Genomic DNA, 19,867 nt, shown 5'->3' with positions numbered 1-19,867 from the left:
ATTCCGCTTTCGCGGCCTCCACCTTCCCAGCACCCGCCCGCTGTTTTCTCAGCCCTGGGCACAGTTCACGCCCGAGTCCAGGCTTTAGGGGCTGCTGAGTCACCGAGGAGGCGTAACCAAGGTGCACCCCTGGCGACTTTCTCCCCGGAGGCGGGAAGCAGAGTGAGGGGCTCTCCTCTGACAGCAGGCGTCTGTGTGCACGTGGGGTCCGGGAGTTAGGACAGGGGGTGGTCGGTGTGGCCGGTGGGGGTGAGGCAGGGGGCAGCGTGCTTGCTGCTGTCTCAGTCAGCACTGGCAGCGTTGCCAAGTGCTTGGATTCTTCGAGGGTTTAACTTTAGAAAGCTTTTTTGCAGACTAAGGACCAAGGAAAAGTGAGGGCCTGTGTGTGCACTTGGTGGGAACCCTGCTTCTTGCAGGGGATGCTCTTTACCGTAGCCTCAAATCACAGCTTTTGTAGGTCTCTCTTTAAAATGCTTTCAGGGATTTCCCTGGCAGTCTAGTGTTTAAGACTTCACCTTCCAGGGCAGCGGGTGCAGGATCCATCCCTGGTTGGGGACCTAAGATCCCACATGCCTCGCGGCCAGAAACCAAAGCATGAAACAGAAGCAGTATCGTACAAATTCAATAAAGACTTTAAAAACAGTCCATATCAAAAAACGATTCCAAAAAAAAAAAAATCCTTATAAAATGCTTTCAGAGAGGTCTTTAAAGGTGAACTTTGCACTGAATCCTCTTGTAGAACCAATCACCACAGCATGTCTTCATCTGTCTGATACGCTTGGGTTTTGCGTGTTCATAAAGGTTACAGCCATAAATCCTTACAGCTTTAGACTGGAGAGCTACTGCTGTTTCCCTCAGTGACGAAGCTGGTGAGGTTCTGTGTTCATTTCAGTGTCTCTCTGACGTCTTTGATGTGAGAAGCCAAGCGGAAGGGTTTCCCAAGCCCCTTGATCTTGATTGAGAGGTCATTTTGGCAAGCTTGTCTTGGTTCCCTATTTCCCACTCTGACTTTGTTCTAATTCTGTTTTTAAAAGTATCTCAAGCATTAAAACCATTGTTAAAATCATATATATATATATATATATATTTTTTAGAAGAAGGTAAAGCTTTAACTCTGGTAAGTGTAAAGTGTTCTCTTATAAAAGATTTTATTTAACGCATTAATTAAGGATGGAACGAATCTGATGTTACAGCTCTTTGAAAGGAGAATTCAGAAAAAAGCACTCATGCTTAAGTTCAAGAGTGCCAAGGTGAATTTACAGGCAGATACAGCATTGGTCAGTATTTACAGGGCAAACAATAAGCAAATGCATCTCCACACACTTCCTCTTGATTTCTAGGGATAAGAATCATTTGTATTACTATCAGTTTCCCACAACTTGTAGGGCCATGAAATAGCTCCAAGACAAGGAAAGGCAGAGATATCCTGGAGAAGGGGGCAATAGACAGGATGCCTAGATGTTTTCTGCTCATGTCAGAGTCTTTCAGAATTTCTCTTGATTCTTAAAAAACACCTAATTTTAAGTGCATAAGGAAACTGCCCTGGGCTGACTGTGGCCATTTACCGGAGCCGGTGGTGGACTGCAGGCTGCCTCCTGGGTGGCGTCCTCCTGAAACAGTCCTGCTGGGTCTGAGACGGTGGACCAGCAATCTGAGGGCCCTCTGGGCTTCTCCGTGCTGCTCTTTGGGTAAAATTAAAAGCTGGCCCTGTGTCCCCCTTTCTAGCTCATTCCGTACTTGGGTGAGTTGTAAGTAGAAGGTGGGAAGGAAGTTGCCAGCCGTTTTTGTGGCCCAAACTGCTTTTTCTCTCCTGCATCCTCTCTCCTCCCAGCCGGCCTTGTTCTGATGCGTTTCTAGGTCAGTGGGGAGAGAACCGACACTGCCCCTGCTTCTGGGAATGTGCCTGTGAGCCCCCATAGAGGGCCCGGGACTCTTGGGTTTTGAATCCATTTTGAAAATGTTCTCCCCAGCATTCTAGCTGACGAGTTTTCTGGCCACAAAGATCTGTGTGAGCCCTAGAATCCGTTTCTGCTTAATCCTTCTGGGCCCTGGATTCTTCTGTGTCCACCAACTAAGCCGGCACATTTGGGAAGGGGCCGGACCGCCGAGGTCCTCATCCTCCCGCTGGCCTGCTGCACCCACCTGGCTCTGGAGGGCTCCCAGGCCCCTGATGTCCGAGTCCCTCTCGCATCTCCTGCCCGCCCGTTGGCTCCTGACCTGCAGTGGGACCAGGAGGAGCCCACTGGCTCAGAGGATGCTTCATATGGTTCTGTCCTTCTCCTGCTAGTCGCCTCAGCTGATTGGCAGTTGAGTCTTGTCTGAAATGACTTTTCCATTAGAATAGAAGAGTCAGGAAGGGTGACCCTCTTCTCTTTGCAAGTTTGTTTAATCTTAAGTTTCCCCACTAATTTCCTCATTTAATTTTTACATTTTTATTTAAAAAAATTGAAGTACAGTTGATTTATAACGTGTCAATTTCCGGTATACAGCATGGTGATTTAGTTATATGTGTGTACATGTATACGTATGTGTGTATATATACACAAATATATATATATTTCAGATTCTTTTCTGCTATAGGTTACAAGATATTGGGCAGAGTTCCCTATGCTATACAGAGGCCCTTGTGGTTGATGTGCTTTACATGGTAGCGTGTATGTGTTAACCCCAGATTCCTCATCTTTTTGAAACCATGGAGTAATGGTCCAGCCGCAGGGGGCCCTTCTGGGTGTGCCGCGCTGACCCCGCCCCTCTGCTGTGCCCCACAGGTCATGGAGGCCGAGCAGACCAAGACGCGGAGCGAGCTGGTGCACAAGGAGACGGCGGCGCGCTACAACGCGGCCATGGGCCGCATGCGGCAGCTGGAGAAGAAGCTCAAGCGAGCCATCAACAAGTCCAAGTGAGCGGGGCGCGCGGGCCCCGGGGCTGGGCTGCGCTCCTCCCGCGCCGTCTCAGCCTTTCCCGTGGCCCCAGCAGCGCCAGCACCTGCCCCAGCTCTCTCTGCGTTCTCTGCACCCCCGGGTGGGGCTCCCCGAGGCGTGACCCAGCTGTGACCGCAGGAAGGAATCTCAAGGGCAGAGCGTTACCTGGGCCCTGGGCTGCGGTTGCGTCCTGGGGAACTCAGGGGTGTGTGCCCTTGGCGCTGTGGCTGACGGTGTGGACACGGCCCTTCCCCTCAGGTTACCTGTCCGCACGATGGGGGTGAGTTTTGTAGATAATACACATCCTTCGTAGACGCAGAGCTGATGAAGTGGCGCAAGACTGCTTTCTTTTCTTTTTCTTAGTGACAGGATGTATATTTCCAAAGTTTCCTACAGTATTCAAGATGAGGAACAGTTAAACTTGTCCAACAGTAGGGTCTTTGGTTAAATACGTAGTGATACTTCCAAACACCGGACTAGTTTATAGCAGTTAAAATCATGATGACATAGGTTCTGCCTTCATTACTATATGAATATGTTCGTAACATTTATATGTAATAAAGGCAGGCCACCAAACACATTGAAAGCACAATTTATTTGACACAAATTACATGCACACACAGATGGGCCCAGAGGAATAATTTTTCAAAGGTGTGTGTGTGTATATATATTTATTTGAACTGTTTGTTACTTGATTTACAATGTTGTGAAGACTGGCTTCAGTGGAACTTTTCTCCAGCTCTTCTCATCACCACTCCTGTGTATTATCATCTGACAATGACCTTGGGGAAGACTCCCCGCGTCCCTCACAATTGCTGGGTCTGCAAGCAGAGACCTGGAATGGCCTCGATTGCTCAGCCACAGACAGACCCCCAAGCTTGGCGGTGGGTGAAGGGCTGCCACCTCAGGGGCCGACCCCCAGGCTCCTGAATGGAGCAGGTGTGTCCCCGCTGGCTGGCCCAGAGGCCTCCTGCGCGCTCTTCCTGGCCTGTGGCCTGGGGGGTCTACGTACAATCGGCTCCCTCTAGTCCCTCGGGAAGTCCCGGAGGCCGACCCAAGCCCCTCGGCCTGGTGCTGGCCCCGCTGTGCGGGCGGCTCTCTCCCTCCCCGAGAGAGCTCGGCAGAGCTGGCGTGCGTTGGGGCTGGTTCTTCTCTGTGGTTCCTTCCCGGGAGGGGAGGTGGGACGCCCTCCCTGCCGGGCGCCCCGAGTGGCCTTAACACCCCGCAGGGAGGCCGTGGGCCTGCGTGTGCCCACGTGTGGGGCTCCTGTGTCTGGAGACGGGCCTTCTGGCACCTCTGCCCTGGGTGAGCTTCTGTTATGGGTCAGGCCCGGGAGCTGGGTCTCTCTCCGCTCCCCTCACGCCCCGTTGGAGCCGAGTAAATGCTGGAGGGCGGCGCAGTCGCTGCCCCGGACGCCCCCGTGGAGCGTATGGGGGTCCCTGCTGCCCAGGCTCTCACGGGTCCCCTTCTGTCTGCCTCCCACAGGCCTTACTTTGAACTCAAGGCGAAGTACTACCTGCAGCTGGAGGTACGTGTGGCCTTCGGCTTTGAAGCGGGTGGGTTGGCGATGTCTGTCTTCTGGGCCCCCCCTTCTGTATTGGGCCTCCAGACAGCCCCACGGCCGCCAGGTCGGGGGACACGTTCTTGACCGAGACTTCTCTTCGGCTGCTTGCTCGGTGCTCTCTGCCCCTGCGGAGCCTCTGCATCGTCTCTGGCCGAAGTGTCCTCGGTCCGTGGTCCTCTGCACGGCCCTGGGGAGCTTGCCGGCGGTGCCTCTTCCGGGGCTGCCCCAGACCGATCTACCTGAGGCCCAGCCCTCTGGCTTATCACACGCCTACCGGGGGCTTCCGACACAGCCAGGCGTGAGGTCCACGGCTCGGGGCTCAGACGGCCGCGCGGTGGGACTGTGTAGACCTTGACCCCCACCGGTGCCTCTCTGGGAGCGGGGGGCGCCCCCCGGGTCGCTTCTGGGCGTAGAGCTGGGGTTGTCACCGGACTGGAGGCTGATGTCTGGTGCGTGCAGACCTGCGGAAGGGGCACCAGGACCCCACCCGCATCCTGGGGGGTGAGGGATCCTGTCAGTCGGGAGCCTGGGCGGGCCGGCGGGGGGCGCGGCCTCGCTCACCGGCTCCCCCCGCTTCTCCTGAGCAGCAGCTGAAAAAGACGGTGGACGAGCTGCAGGCCAAGCTGGCCCTGGCCAAGGGCGAGTACAAGACGGCGTTGCGGAACCTGGAGACCATCTCGGATGAGATCCACGAGCGGCGGCGCTCCGGCGCCATGGGGCCCCGCGGGCGCGGCGTTGGCGCCGAGGGCGGAGCTGTGCCGGCCGAGGGCCTGGCAGGGCGCAAGCCTGAAGCCGACGCTGTTTCCGGTGAGTCTGGGGCCCCGTGTCCTCCGCGGGCAGGACCCCGTTCACTGGGGCACTGCTAGCCTCCTGAGTCAGCATGCTGTGCTTAGATAAGTTTGGGAAGGGACGCGCTTTCACCCCCGGGATTCCAAGCCGTTATCAGGGCATTCGAGGCTGTGCTAAGTACTGCAGGGAAGGCGCGCCGGGCGCAGGGACTTGGGAAAAGCTCTGATGGAGTCCTGGCCGTCCTGCCATGACCAGGACACACGAGGGCCGAGGCCTGACTTCCCGTTCCTTCCCCTGTGAAGGGGGGCACGTGAGAGTCGGTCCTCGCTGTCTGCTGCAGAGAGGGGTGGTCAGGACTAAATGAAGGGGTCACTCCACACGTGGTGTCTGAGCGCCGGGACCTATTTACCAGGGCTATCCCTGGGAAGTAAATACGGAGGGCTGCTGTAGTTCCTTCCATGTCAGTTCAGAAACCGACTGCCCCGGCCCTGTCTGCCTGCATGCCCTTCTTTGCCTTTTCTGAGGAATACTGGCTGTTGGCTTTTCCCCCATGATCCTTCTTCAGTTCAGTTCAGTCTCTCAGTCGTGTCCGACTCTTCGTGACCCCATGGACTGCAGCGCGCCAGGCCTCCCTGTCCATCACGAACTCCGGAGTTCACCCAAACTCATGTCCATTGAGTTGGTGATACCATCCAACCATCTCATCCTCTGTCGTCCCCTTCTCCTCCTGCCTTCAATCTTTCCCAGCACCAGGGTCTTTTCAAATGAGTCAGCTCTTCGCATCAGAAGGCCCAAAGTATTGGAGTTTCAGCTTCGGCATCAGTCTTTCTAATGAATATTTGGGACTGATCTCCTTTAGGATGGACTGGTTGGATCTTCTTGCAGCCCAAGGGCCTCTCAAGAGTCTTCAACACCACAGTTCAAAAGCATCAATTCTTCAGCACTTAGCTTTCTTTATGGTCCAACTCTCACATCCATAGATGACCACTGGAAAAACCATAGCCTTGACTAGATGAACCTTTCTTGGCAAAGTAATGTCTCTGCTTTTTAATATGCTGTCTAGGTTGGTCATAACTTTCCTTCCAAGGAGTAAGCATCTTTTAATTTCATGGCCGCAATCACCATCTGCAGTGATCTGGAGTCCCCTCAAAATAAAGTCAGCCACTGTTTCCCCATCTGTTTGCCATGAAGTGATGGGACTGGATGCCATGATCTTAGTTTTCTGAATGTTGAGCTTTAAGCCAACTTTTTTACGCTCCTCTTTCACTTTCATCAAGAGGCTCTTTAGTTCTTCCGTTTCTGCAATACGGGTGGTGTCATCTGCATATCTGAGGTTATTGATATTTCTCCCGGCAATCTTGATTCCAGCTTGTGCTTCCTCCAGCCCAGCACCTTAATTCAGCCAACAGACATTCAAGCGTGAGGCCCCAGGTCAAGGAAAACTGTCACTTGAATAGCAGGGATGAGTCCTTCAGCATACATTGTCCTGTAAGCCCCGTGTGGAGAGGGACATGAAGCTCAGAGACGCTGAGAAACTTAACCAAGGGTACGCAGCAGGCAGTGAAGGTGGGATGTGAACTCGGACCTGAGCCCATTCTCTGTGCCCAGCACTCCAGTACTTCCATGGGACGCTGCAGACTGTCCTTACAGCCGGGGGAGGAGGAAACGGGACCGGGCTGTTGTTCAGAGCTGAGGTGGCCTGCAGGCTGTGTCTCTGGCCTCGGTTAGAATGAGTTCCACAAACCACGTGAGGCACGAGCCCCAGAGCGCCGCCCGGGAACTGTGTTCCTTTGCGGCGAGTGGTGATCTCAGTGGACTCTGAGCGCGTCCATGAGACGGCGGCGGGTTAGTGAGAAGGTGAGCGAGGAGGTCCCAGCCGACGCCCCGCGCAGGGCAGTCGTCAGCGCTCCCGCGGCCCCTCCCGTGGGAGGAGGCAGCCCCGAGGCCTGGCCGGCTCCGTCAGGACACAGGCCCGCCCTCCTCCTGGGCCCGCAGGGGTCCGTTTTGGGACCCAGGGTGGAGGAGAAAACCCGACCTGTGGCTGAACTCACCTCCCACTCCACCTCAGTGTCTGGTGATGGCGACTCCTGGGACAGGGGCTGCAGAGTGATGTTAAGGCCCCGGGCCGCCGGTGGGTCCAGCCTCCTCCCTCCAGGGTGCTCTGGAGTCTGGGCTCGCGAGCTGAGGAGCCCACGGCCCTTTTCTCGGGTCTGGTGGCCGGGTCCTGCAGCGGCCTGGCCCCGTCTCCGCAGCGGGGACGCCCGGAGGTGTGTCTGGGGCTGGGTGGCCCTCGGTCAGACCTGAGTGACGGCTCTTCTTTCTGTCCCCTCCTAGTGGCCTCCGAGGCCTTCGAAGATGACAGCTGCAGCGCCTTTGTGTCTGAGGATGACTCGGAAACCCAGTCCCTGTCCAGCTTCAGCTCGGGGCCCACGAGCCCGTCGGAGATGCCCGAGCAGTTCCCCGCGGCCGTGCGGCCCGCCAGCCTGGACCTGCCCAGCCCCGTGTCCCTGTCGGAGTTCGGGGTGCTGTTCCCGGGGCTGGGCCCCCGCAGCGAGTGCAGCGGGGCCTCGTCCCCCGAGTGCGAGGTGGAGCGAGGTGGGTGCAGCCCCCGGCCCCGGGGTGCGGGCGGGCGGGGACCCCAGCCTGGATGCTGCGATCAGGGCCTCTGTGGATGCGCCACGGTGTGGCTCCTAACGTGATTTGGTCTCTCATCACAACAGTCCTCTTGACGCGCACCCGCTGGGGAGCCTTCTGTTTCCCGGCTGTTGCATAGGACGGGTCTCATCTCCGAGGGTCAGGGGTGTCTGCAGCTTCTCAGGGAGGGAAAGCAGGGGGCGCTGCTGTGGCAGAGGCGCTTCTGTGCCCCCTGGGCGTCTGGAGGTGCAGCTGGCTGGCCGGCCGTGGGGGGCCCGGGGGACCCTTGGGGCTGTCAGGACTCACTGCAGGGTCTTTGTTTCCACAGGGGACAGAGCAGAGGGGGCAGAGAATAAGGGTGACAAGGCGGGCAGCCAGCGTGGGCTGGGCAGCAGCAGCGGCGACGACGGCAGGAGCCCCCCGAAGCCCGCGGGCCAGGCCCTGGAGGACGGGGTGCGGCGGCTGTCCCTGCGGGCCCCCGGGCATGTGGGCCTCACGGACACACACGTGGTGCAGATCGGCTGACGCGCCCTGGCCCCGGCGTGGGTCAGCATTTATACATGAACGGACGGAGGACGTTGTGCCAATAATCACAAAATATATGCCAAATCCCAGCCCTTTCCTCTAAACCGCACGAATGACGCTTCAGTGGGCTCGCGGGCTGGAGGTCTATCTGCGGGGTGAGTGTGTGCTCCTGGGCTGGAGTGTTTCTCGGTGCAGTCAGTTGCTGCAGGCAGGCTGTGATTGGGTCCACGGGCCTTTGTTCGAACGGTCCCTGTCATGGTGTCATGCAAGCAGTAACCTGTTCCCAGAAAAGACCCTGAGCCAGCTGGGGCCTGGGGAGCTGAGCCCCCAGTGGCCTCAAGGGCCCACTTGTTTGGGAAAATGGACTTGTTCTCACCTTTAGATCCCAGGCGGAGGGGATCTAAAGGAAAACAGGTGCATGCAAGATGAAACTCAAATATTCGCAGCAACACTTCCTGATCCAGTGAAGGCTTAAAAAAAAGAAAAATCCAAGAACAGAATTCATTTGCATTATGTCCGATTTTCAGACGGGGGCTTTAAAAAAAAAAGTGTGTTTGCTGGGATGCCCGTTAAAATCCTTTTCTTTATCAAAGGTTGCCATGAGCTGCACTTTTAGGGGTGGGAAGGGTGAATGCCGCGTGGGGATGGGGGGACTCGTGCAGGGGCCTGTCATGGATGGGGTCTGTGGCTGTGGGGGCGGGGGGTGGGGACAAGCCCTGTCGCGTAAACCTCATCCCACCAGCCAAGGGGATTTATTCTAAGACCCGTGCATGAGGAATGGTGGCCAGTGTTGTTCTCGATCGACAAGGTGTTGATTTCTCTGTAGGCTGTAACTTTTAAAAATAAACAGTTATTTAAGGGTTATGCTGCACTAGTATTTCTTAAGAGGAAGCTATTCCTTAGGCTAGGAGAGGGAGCGGGCACACGGTGGCAGAGGCTGTTAATAGAAGCAATGGTGTCTGTTATGCTAATAGTGTTAAGTGTTGTAGGACTGATTTTCTTGTTTTCATGGCTACCCGTATTTAGAGCATTGTATTTTATTTGTCCTTTTTTGTTAAGAAAACAGCATATCTAAAAGAAAAAAAACACAACCCCGTTCATGTCTGTCAGCTTATATATATGTCATTTGTAAATCTCTTCACACTGTCCTGTTCTCTCCTTTTTTAACGACTGATACACTATCCTGATTACAAGGTTATTTTGTACTTGTCTTAATACCTTGAGTGTAATAAAAATGGCTTAAGAAAATGTCTTTCTGTGAGTTTAGATGAAGACTCCTGATACTGCCCGAATCTTCTGCTCGAAGCAGCCCTCTTGCCATCAGGAAGAGCTTGGAGTGCAGTGGTCACCCATTCTTGTTTTCAGTTAAGGCCCTGGGTCCTAACAGTGTACGCCCTGATTAGCAGGTGTGAGTTAGAATTCCACTTCTCCTGCTACTGAAGCCAAGCAGTACGGAGACGCAGTGGTCGCAAAGTAAAGAGGACGCGCTTCGGTGAGGCCTGGGCGTCTCCCGGGCCTTGGCCATAGGGGCTGGTGAGTGATGCGGGCAGCCCCGGGCACTGGGCTTTGAAAAGCTCCCCAGATGATTCTATTCTCTTTCTGTGTCGGTCCAACCAAAGTTAGTCATCGCGCTCTGTTTAGAGCTCTGTTACAGAACTCAGCATTACAACACAGTAATTGTTTATGTAGGTCTCCTCCATTGGGGTTTTTTTTTTCCCTTTTTTTTTTCCATTGGGTTTTTGAAGGCAGGGATTAGGTCTCAGTTGAATCTAAGATAAGATCTTCAACACACAGGCTCAAATCATGTCTATAATAAATATACCTCTTACGCTTTAGATTTTTCTTTAAAGTCACGGAAAATTAATCCACCTAAAATATGTTAAAAGTGAAAGCACTTTTCATCTACCAAAATGAAATCTCACTAATACAACAATCTGCCATTAGCCTGAATGAAGAACAGACTTTTTTTTTTTTTGGTAAAAATGTTAATTTTCATGCAAGTAATGAGTTCTCTTTTAGATGGAACATACCACATGAAGTTCTTTAATAATTTCTCTAGGTTAAACTATGCAGTTTCCATAAGTATAAACATTTTATGCAATTTCCATAATTATAAACATTTTATGCAGTTTCCATAAGTATAAACATTTTATTTTGATTAAAGATAATAGAAATACAAAAGCTTTAATAGAGATGAAAAATTCCACTATTTTTAGATCTTAAGATCTTGACTGAGCGAGCATCATTCTACTCTAATGGATTTTTATGTAAACAACTGGGAATTTACACATAACAGTAGTATCTTGGAACCCAATGACCATATGTTAAATTCTTGATCATGTTTTTTAGAGTGTGCCTACCATAAGAACACTGAACTATGTGGAGCAATTTAAAGAAAGACCATAGAAACGAAACTGTACTGTCTCGGACTGCTACTTTCCTCAACCTGATAAAACTGCACGGATGACTTGACTGCAGTCCTCTTCACGTGAGCCAGTGGGAGACAGGTGTCCAGCCTCAGCAGCCTTCACTCTTAAGCATGAGCATCTCCATGCTATAAAGTGAACTGTGTTTCTTAAACGCTTTATCCTTTCATGACCTCTGGCAACGGCAAACACTTAAAGTCATGAATAACACAGAACTAACATCTCATGGTAACACGATTCATTTGGTCATCTGTTGTCCAAGACACACAGGAGAGTTAACACCACAAGCAGGTTTACCTTACAACATGTGCTGCCAGAAGACAAACAGCGTGCATGTTCCCGAGCAGCACCCCAGCCCACTGTTCCACTCCACGCGTCTGCACCCCTCACTTCCCTCGCCTGGTCTCGGGTAAGGGCTATCTCAGTACTTGACTGCGTTTAACCTTTATAACCATCTATACTTTTTTATGTAACATGGCCCCTAAGTGCAAGCCCACTCTGTATACACACAAAACCACGTAAACAGTACTTCTGACTGACAGAGGGTAATTCTGACCACACACAGTTCTCACCACACACCCTGACTTCAGCACCAGATTCCACAGGAACGTTTTTAGAGATGTCATTCTGTTCTGACTTGGGTTACAGTGTCCTGGAGATCTGTGTCCCCGGTTGAAGAGCTGATGTTTGGTGAGTATAAGATCCAGCGATCGCTGAGGTCTCTGTCACTGCAGTTGTGTTGTCTTGATGGGGATAATACTATTAAAGTCCAAGAAAAAGGGTCCTTCTTGTTTAGGCAAGAAAGTACTGGGAATGATATTGTAGATCCCAGCAGGTATATTTTCCAGTTCCAGGTAGCAAAACCCACACCTACGTTCAGGGAAAATGAGAACAAGGTTTTTAAGTGAGGATGTCACAGAAAGTAGAGTATGGATTAGCAATCAAAAGGCCAACATTACCTGTAATCACCGCTAGATTTCCTCTGGAACCCATGGGGACCAGGGTCTCCCAAGACGGAAACTGCTACCACTTCAAATCCAACACTGTACTGCCTAGAAGAAAAAAAAGTAAATTACTGCTGTTATTAAGTTGTCTGAAACATATACCCAAAACAACTATACCTAAAGTTCAGACAGACTATTAAGTACATGCTTCTAGAGCTTCAGTAGGAGGGAATAGCACTCTAGGCACATGCATACTATTTTTACTCTTAATTACAGAAAACATCATTTATGTTTTTAAGTGGAAGCCATAAAGGTGGACATTTTACTAAATTTACTTTAGAAGAGACTGTGTATTTTTAACACAGGCTCTCAGAAAATAATGTTAAAATAGTATATTAGGCAAAAAATGTGAAAAAGCAGAGAACCCTGAAATCTAAATTTACAGAAGAATTAGCCTATGGTAGACGTAACATTGCAAATCAGTAGGGAAAGGATTATTTACGCAGGTGGTGATGACAAAAACTTAGGGAAAAAAATTGTTAAACTGTATTTCACAACAAATATAAAATAAAATTCATATGTATTTAAAAAAAGAATTAAAACCATAAAAGAACTAGAAGAAAATACAGTGAAACTTTATTTGATATTAGGGCAAGACTTCCTCGCCACAGGAAAATAAACCAAAAGAAACATTTGATTACTTTATAATGAAAAAAATTTTTTTATGTGAGGAAAAAAAAATTAGAGAAAAATACCTGCAAATATGTGAAGGAGTTAATATTCTACATACATACCCTTCCTTATTCATGCTTACAATTAAGAAAAACGTGACAAGTACAACAGAAAAATGGGCAAAAGATATGAATAAATATATAAAGAAAGAAAAAATACACAGTCAATAAACATTTTTCCATATTCAAGCTTCCTAGAAATGAAATACAAAAGGGCAATTATGTACCTTGCTCTGCCTATCAAACTGGTGACATTTTAAAAAATGACTGTAGAAAAATAGCTCAGTCCTAGCTAAAGGATTATTAGTTTCTTTCAAAACAGTTTGTAATTACAGGCAGGCAAAATTAAGCCTAGTTTTATTTAGGAGCTGGTACTATTTTTATTTGTATTCTTTTTTTAAACCTTTTAAAACTCTGAAATATAACACAATACACAAGAAATATGAGACAATGCACATGAAACATACGTAGCTTAACAGAAGTGAACAAACGCCCAGTTGATCCATCAGTCGACAAAACCCTCTCAGCACCGGGAACAGAGTCCCCGTGTGGCCCTCTGATCACAGCTTCTGTCCCCAGAGCCAACTTGTCTGCTGATCCCCTTCCTGCTCTGTCTACGGTGTGACTACCTAAGTGTGCCTCCTTCAGTGACGGTTCAGCTCAGTTTCACTTCTTGACTTCATGCGAGTGGAATCACAGTATATTCTCTGTTGTGTGGCTTCTGTCGCTCAGCTCAGCCTCGGTCCCGAGACCCACCCAGCGTGTCGTAGGGAGCTGTAATTTATCTTCACTGTTATGTAGGACTCTACTGCACAACTGTTTTTATAATCTTAAAAGCCACTGATGAATCCTGGCTGTTCTAAAGTTCGGCTCTTACAATCTGTTGGCTGTTTGCAATGTGTTTCTCTTATGACGTACCTATTAAAGTTTTTATTTTTGTTATTTTTTAAAGCCTATAGACTTTTCTTACTAGCATAGGATATTTATAAACCTTTTCATGGGTTTGTTGTGTCTTGAGACGTCTTTCCTTATCCTGAGGCTATTATCTCCTGTTATCAGTAAGCTACCTGGAACTGAATTTTAGACTGGATGTGAGTCAGAGGTCTGACCACCTTTCTGGTACATGGATATTAATTATTCCAGCACCTCTTCCTCACTTTTATGCAATACTGTCTTTAATCACAGATCAAGTGTCCATACAAATATATGTTTCAAAATCCTGTTCCACTAAGCTCATTTTTAACACAATACCATTAATTTAAGAAAGTGAACATTACAAACCTTGGTCCTCTTAGCTCAATCAGTAGCGGCCCAGTCTTTTCTATATGGAATTGGTAAATGGGGTTATTTTTGTGAGTCTCTTGGAAATTTCCACATCCTCCGGCACTCTGACCACTCCACTTTCCATTAATCTAATAAAACAAAGCCTTTGTATTAACAAAACTTCACGTTCTAGAATTCTGCTTTAAAGACAATAAAATTCCTCTGCGCCTTTAAAAAGAAAAAAGGCTCCACTGTGGCTCCATCAACTCTTCAGGGTAACTCTCCAAGTCAGCCCGGCCACTTTGCTATCTCAGACCTGTCTCCACCTGCAGTCTTCAAGTCCTCCCTGCCAAGAGTTCTCCCTCAAATCCTCTTGCCCATGTCCAGCCCACCCTGCAGAGTCAATCTCAAATTCTGCTTAAAAGGTTCATCCACACCGCCTTCCTTGCTGACTAAGGTTTACATGAATCTTCCTTCTGAATTCACTTTTCCCCACAGAATCACTCAGTGCCCACTGAAGTTTGTGTGTTCCAACCCAGACTGGAGACTATACTGACAGTCAAATCCTAGAATGTTTTTACTTTGGAAGAAACTCTTAAATATGAAAAAAAAAGGGGCGGGGGGAGAGAATTCTAAGATTTCAATGAGACTAACCCAAAGAAAAAAAACTCTTTTACCTGTTTTGATACGGTGTATGGGGAAGGAATCTTTGAAAAAGTAAAGCTGCATGCTGAGTATACCTAGAGTGAAAAAAAAAATTACTATAATGATACAATTTATACTTACAAAAACACACTTTAGAATGTTCTGGAAGACTAAGAAATTAGCTGGGGTAGTTGACAGCCCCGATTCCGCGGGCCTCCTGTATCAGGGCAGGATTAAAGGGCTGCAGGTGGGCAGCCAGGGTGCTTATTTTGGCTCCGCCTGCCACGGACTGCAGCTTGGGACACACCACACCCCCCAGGCCTTGGCTTCTGCATCGTTAAGAGAGCAGCTCCCCAGGGTCCCTTTCATCACTAAAAATCTATTCAAACTGAGCCTCTTTACTAAGTTACGGCAAACAAATCTATGAAGAACACAATTACAATGACCTTCCCAGTTACATGAGAGCACTATGTTTACAGGCAGTCAATTTCCTTTCACTAAGTTCAAGGTTTTCTTTTTTAAGTCAATAAAAGTATTATGTAGACTAAAGGAGTTTTTATTGCTCTGTGAGTTTACTGGTCCAATATACCACATTACCTCAGGACTAAACCACTACTCTAAAACCTATAATATTCATTCAAAATGCTATTCAAAATAAAAACATTTTAAAAAAAACAACATAAAGACATTTCATTACTGTTCAAAAACATTTTCTGCATGAATCATCATCATAACTTAACACAATTGTTATACAGATAAACACACTCTGCAGTATATAAAGATCAGTCTTTATAAATAAACCTTTTTGCAGATAATCTCACAAGCAGAGATGTTATGTACTTTCTATCATTATTCTGTCGTGTTGGTTTACTTACCCGCACTGTGTAATGGATTGTGTTCTGTTTTTCATACTGGGAAACCACTAACGTAAAGGTGTGGGTCCCCGGTGTGGTTAGCTTTATCTTAGTCAAATAGTGAGGGCTGTTAATTCGAATCCCATCAATGTATGGAGGTGGGTCAGCTGCAAATAAACAAGTAGGTTTACAGAAGATGGGACTTTTATGCTCGGTAGTTTTTAAGTTTTATGGCTGATGGTAGGAAAAATAATTAAATGGATGGACATTCCCTTAATTCTATCTTTAAAATATAATGGTATTGAAGAATTACAATTTCAATTTAAAACTTTAAACAACTTAAAACTTGTAAATTAAATAATTTCTAATACACAGAAAGCAATCTTTTGGGATACATTTAACGAGGTATAAGATAATCCCTGCTATTTGCCCTGTGTCATATTTCTCTCTCCTGACAGAGGATTTTAAAATCAAGATTAACTTCTTTTTTCCTTTTGAGGAAGTTTTTAAAAAGATACGAAGAAGTATATAAACATGTTATCTATATTCACCACCACTGAGGATTCAGTTATCTTTTTTTGTCATACTAGCTTCTTTGTAAAACAAAGTTCCTCTTAACCTCCACCATTAAGTCTTATTCCACTCCACTCTGATGGATTTGACAGGCATCTTTGCAGACTTTTACACACACAGACACACACACACTCATGAGCATGTATGTAAACAAACAGGCAGTATGTGTCTTGTTCTACACCTTATCTCTCACTCAGGATTTTGAGATCCATGTTGGTCTACACAGGTTTACTCTTTTCAAATCTGTGTGTGCAACAGCATACGCCATCATGTGAAGTGGACGTTGTATCTATGCTTCCCCATCTAGTTGTTCAGACAATGTGGAGATTTGGTTTTGGTTCCAGTATTTTGCTGCTACAGGCAATGCTGCCTGAGATATTCTTTGACTGGCTCATGAATCAAGGCTGATACAATAAAGTCATTTCATGCATATCAAGTCAGTCATTTAAGATCAATGCTATATTGCTGACATTATTCAGGAACACTGAATCTATAACGTAACTTGTGGAAAAAATTTTAGTATCTCAAATGTAGTAAGTCTCTTGAGTTTAGAGGTGGTGTGATCTACTGTGAGGGGGAAAAGGACTGGCATGTCTGTGATCCCGGACAGTCTGACCTGTGTCTCAGTTTACTTTTCTGTTGGATGGAGAACAGTCCAATTTACTTCCGAGTGTCGTGATCAAAATAAAAATGTGAACCAGGAAGTACCTTGGAATAGCAAAGTCACTCTGTGTAAGAGAGGAAGGAAATTGTTTTTTAAAAAATCCAAGTACAAAGAGTAACAAGTTCTTCGAAATTCAAAAGCCGTGTAACATGTTAATGCTAGGAATGTAAGCATTATTCTGGATGTATAATGACCAACATGGAGAATGTGGCTCATTTAACTCGATGTTTATCGCTGGACTGAGTGTGTGCTGTGCCCATCCCAGAGACCCTCAGGATACCCTCAGGCAGCATAATGTGGAAGAAAGCCACCTTCTGCTAAGATCAAGCAAAACGAAACTCGACAAGACCACTTTTGATCCCACCTTAGCCACCCGTGTCTGCTTCTCTGCACAGCCTTCTTGAGAGCCTCATCTCAGGCACACCCAATCCTTTCCCCTGGGATCCCAGCCCACCTGTGGCCACTCTGTCCTCGTCAAGGTCAAAGATGCTGCCGGGGCATGAAGTCCACCTGTCTCTAACCCGATCTCAGTAGGTTACGGCAACGGGAGCGCTAACAGGGATCTCACATTTATCAAAACCCAAAAGTAACTTCTGCTTCACTCCGCAACAGATCTGCTTCCTGCCCGGCTCCCGCATCGCAGTCACCGCTACACCTTTCTGTTTTCCAAGCCAAAAATTCAGGCGTCGTCCTGGACTCCTGCCACCCCCCACTGACCCAGCAAGTCCTGACAATCCTAACCAAACCCAAACCTATGCCCTTCCCATCTCCACTTTACCACAAGTTCAAACCACCATCGCTTCTCACAGAAATAAATCACCTAATTGGGTCTTCTGCTTCCAAGTTATGTCCCTTCCAATACATTCCGCAAAGGATTTTCTTAAAACACACACACACACACACACACACATCAGATAATGTCATTTTCCTGAGACCCTCCAAAGATTTCCATCGTGCTTGGAGCACAATTCCAACCCTTTCCTGGGCTGGGCTGACAGCACCTCACGTGATCTGAGCCTGCATACATCTGACACTTCTGACCCCACGCTGCCCAGGCCTCCTGGTCTTCCTTCTCTTCCCAGAAAACATCCATCTTTGGCCCCTGTTAGGGCCCTTGCACTGGCTGCTCCCTCTGCTTGCAATGCGCTTTCCTCCGTCTTTGCATGACTGACTCCTGTTCGTCATTCAGTTTCTCTTCTTCCTTCTCCAAAGGCCTTCCACGGCCACCCACCCAAAGTGGCCAAGCAGTCACCAACACCCTGTTATTTCTTTCTGCACGGGTGTCATTATTAAGGTTTTTTCCCCTTTTTGTCTCCCAAACTAGAACATAAACTAATAGTTCCTATCACTCAGTAAATGATAAAAAATTTTCTTTTGATGTGAAAGCAAAATGGTCTCAACACAGTTAAGTTAATGCCTCAGGCAAAGATTCACTGTATCCGGCAGGAAGGTTGTCAAGAGGAAATAACATAAACTGGACCTTAACCACATTCATTACAAAGAATAGAGTAAAAGGAATATGTGAGCAAAGGCCAGGGAGAAGAGACTCTTGGTGGAAGAACAGAGAGGAGGGCAACATAGGCGTGACGTGTTCAGGAGCAGCTAGACCTGCGCTGAGGGTGGCTTAAGGAGAAGGCCAGAGTATAAAAGCCTCAGACATCTCACTCAAAAGCCTGGACGTTATCCAAGAGTCTGTAGAAAACCACAGAATTTCTGATCAGAGAAAAAGACAGGATTTAAATTTTAGAAATAAAGCTCTGACAGCAATGTGCGAGAGTGCAGAAATTCCAAATTCCTGAGGTCTCTAAATTAAAAAAAAATAAAACCATGTAGCATAAATAGCCACACATCTGTTTGAGCAGTTTCTATTATTCTTATCAGCATAATCATTAATGTATGCATATTACCTACATAAAATTTGTCATTTTTCAAGTTAATCACACAAATAGAATTTTAATATTTGTTTGAATGTCTGTTTACTAAACATACCTGGGTAATAAACTTTTTTCCCATCAGTCTTGTATACAACCATTGTGATAAATTCTCGATTATTTGCAAAATCATCCTAAAAGCACAAAGAATTCGATATGATTAGGAAAATCGACTCACAGTGTTCCTATGTGTGTGTGTGTGTGTGTGTGTGTGTGTGTGTGTCTGTAGGTGGGTAGGGGAGGAGAAGGAGACTGTTTCTAAGTTTAAGAGCGTGTCTATTACTGTTATAAGATATGTCAATTAAACTGTAATTTCAGTAGACAAGCATGCTGTATGAAAGAATATACTACAAAAACACTCTAAAAACCATTAAAATTATGGTTACCCTTTATAAAACCAGGCCTAATGAATTAACACTTCCAAAACCCCGTTAGCATATTTTATGTTAATATTCTTAAGATCTAAAGCGTATATAATCAACACTAAAACTCTCACTAGAAAGCATAGATTCCCTCATGCTGTTCTTCATACATGATTTCTGCAAGAGATCTGAAGTGTATAATTATAAATTACCAATTTCCTTTGAGGAAAATACTCATTTATCTAAGAAAACACTATTTTCGAGCCACCTATATGAAGGGAACAGGCTGGTGATCAAGTTGCGTATCGCGCTCATGTTGGTCTAATTGTATTTGAAGGACTGTCTGTATGGGATGTAGGGAGGGTACCGGTACCTTGTCCGTTATGTGTCGACTAAGCAAAACCCAGACCGCGGCGCCCCCCTGCGGACACTGCACCTCCAGCTTGTACTGGGGGTTGTTGGCCAGGCTGTAGGCGTCCTTCACCGGGCCTTGCTTAGCGTCCCAAGTGCTAAGAGACAACATCAGCAGGGAGGCCGTGATTAAACTTCTCACAGAGCTCAGCGGAAACGCTATTTTAAAAAGCTTTGTTTCAAACACAATTAGGTTATAAGGTTTTCTTGTTTTTAAGTTTTTGGCATGATCAAGAAGCATACAAAGAAAGTGACTATTACATGACAGTCCTCTATGCATGCTGTGTGCTTAGTCGTGTCTGACTCTCTGTGACACCATGGACTGCAGCCCGCCAGGCTCCCCTGTCCCTGAGGATTCTCTAGGCAAGAATACTGGAGTGGGCTGCCATGCCCTCCTCCAGGGGATCTTCCCAACCAGGATCGAACCCAGGTCTCCCACATAGCAGGCAGACTCTTTACCATCTGAGCCACCAGGGAAGCCCAAGTCGCTCAGTTGTGTCCGACTCTTTGCAACTCCATGAACTATACAGTCCGTGGAATTCTCCAGGCCAGAATACTGGAGTGGGTAGCTATTCCCTTCTCCAGCGAATCTTCCCGACCCAGGAATTGAACCAGGGTCTCCTGCGTGGC

General features: G+C 47.8%; 2 protein-coding genes across 3 annotated transcripts in view; one reads left to right on the top strand and one right to left on the bottom strand.

The window, feature by feature from the left end:
- Window positions 1-9,297, top strand: part of SH3BP5 (SH3 domain binding protein 5) — a 71,951-nt gene extending 62,654 nt beyond the window's left edge. Inside the window, exons 5-9 of the mRNA XM_020875837.2 lie at window positions 2,769-2,899; window positions 4,407-4,449; window positions 5,073-5,292; window positions 7,609-7,869; window positions 8,237-9,297. Coding sequence (XP_020731496.1) covers window positions 2,769-2,899; window positions 4,407-4,449; window positions 5,073-5,292; window positions 7,609-7,869; window positions 8,237-8,433 — 852 coding nt within the window. The 3' untranslated portion in view covers window positions 8,434-9,297. The remainder of the gene's footprint in view (window positions 1-2,768; window positions 2,900-4,406; window positions 4,450-5,072; window positions 5,293-7,608; window positions 7,870-8,236) is intronic.
- Window positions 9,298-10,441: 1,144 nt separating this feature from the next.
- The window catches only part of CAPN7 (calpain 7), a 47,061-nt gene continuing 37,635 nt past the window's right edge, over window positions 10,442-19,867 (bottom strand). Inside the window, exons 15-21 of one of the 2 annotated variants that reach the window (XM_020875838.2) lie at window positions 19,200-19,335; window positions 18,523-18,598; window positions 15,318-15,463; window positions 14,475-14,537; window positions 13,816-13,946; window positions 11,819-11,911; window positions 10,442-11,729 (exon numbers count right to left, since the gene is read on the bottom strand). In XM_020875838.2, the coding sequence (XP_020731497.2) occupies window positions 11,585-11,729; window positions 11,819-11,911; window positions 13,816-13,946; window positions 14,475-14,537; window positions 15,318-15,463; window positions 18,523-18,598; window positions 19,200-19,335 (790 nt within the window). In that variant the 3' untranslated portion in view covers window positions 10,442-11,584. The remainder of the gene's footprint in view (window positions 11,730-11,818; window positions 11,912-13,815; window positions 13,947-14,474; window positions 14,538-15,317; window positions 15,464-18,522; window positions 18,599-19,199; window positions 19,336-19,867) is intronic. The other variant, XM_070466997.1, reaches the window with a different exon arrangement.

The sequence above is a fragment of the Odocoileus virginianus genome, chromosome 4 (assembly GCF_023699985.2).
Source record: "Odocoileus virginianus isolate 20LAN1187 ecotype Illinois chromosome 4, Ovbor_1.2, whole genome shotgun sequence".
Classification (NCBI taxonomy): domain Eukaryota; kingdom Metazoa; phylum Chordata; class Mammalia; order Artiodactyla; family Cervidae; genus Odocoileus; species Odocoileus virginianus.
The sequence above is the reverse complement of the archived record's forward strand: the minus strand, read 5'-3'. Positions and strand labels throughout refer to the sequence as shown.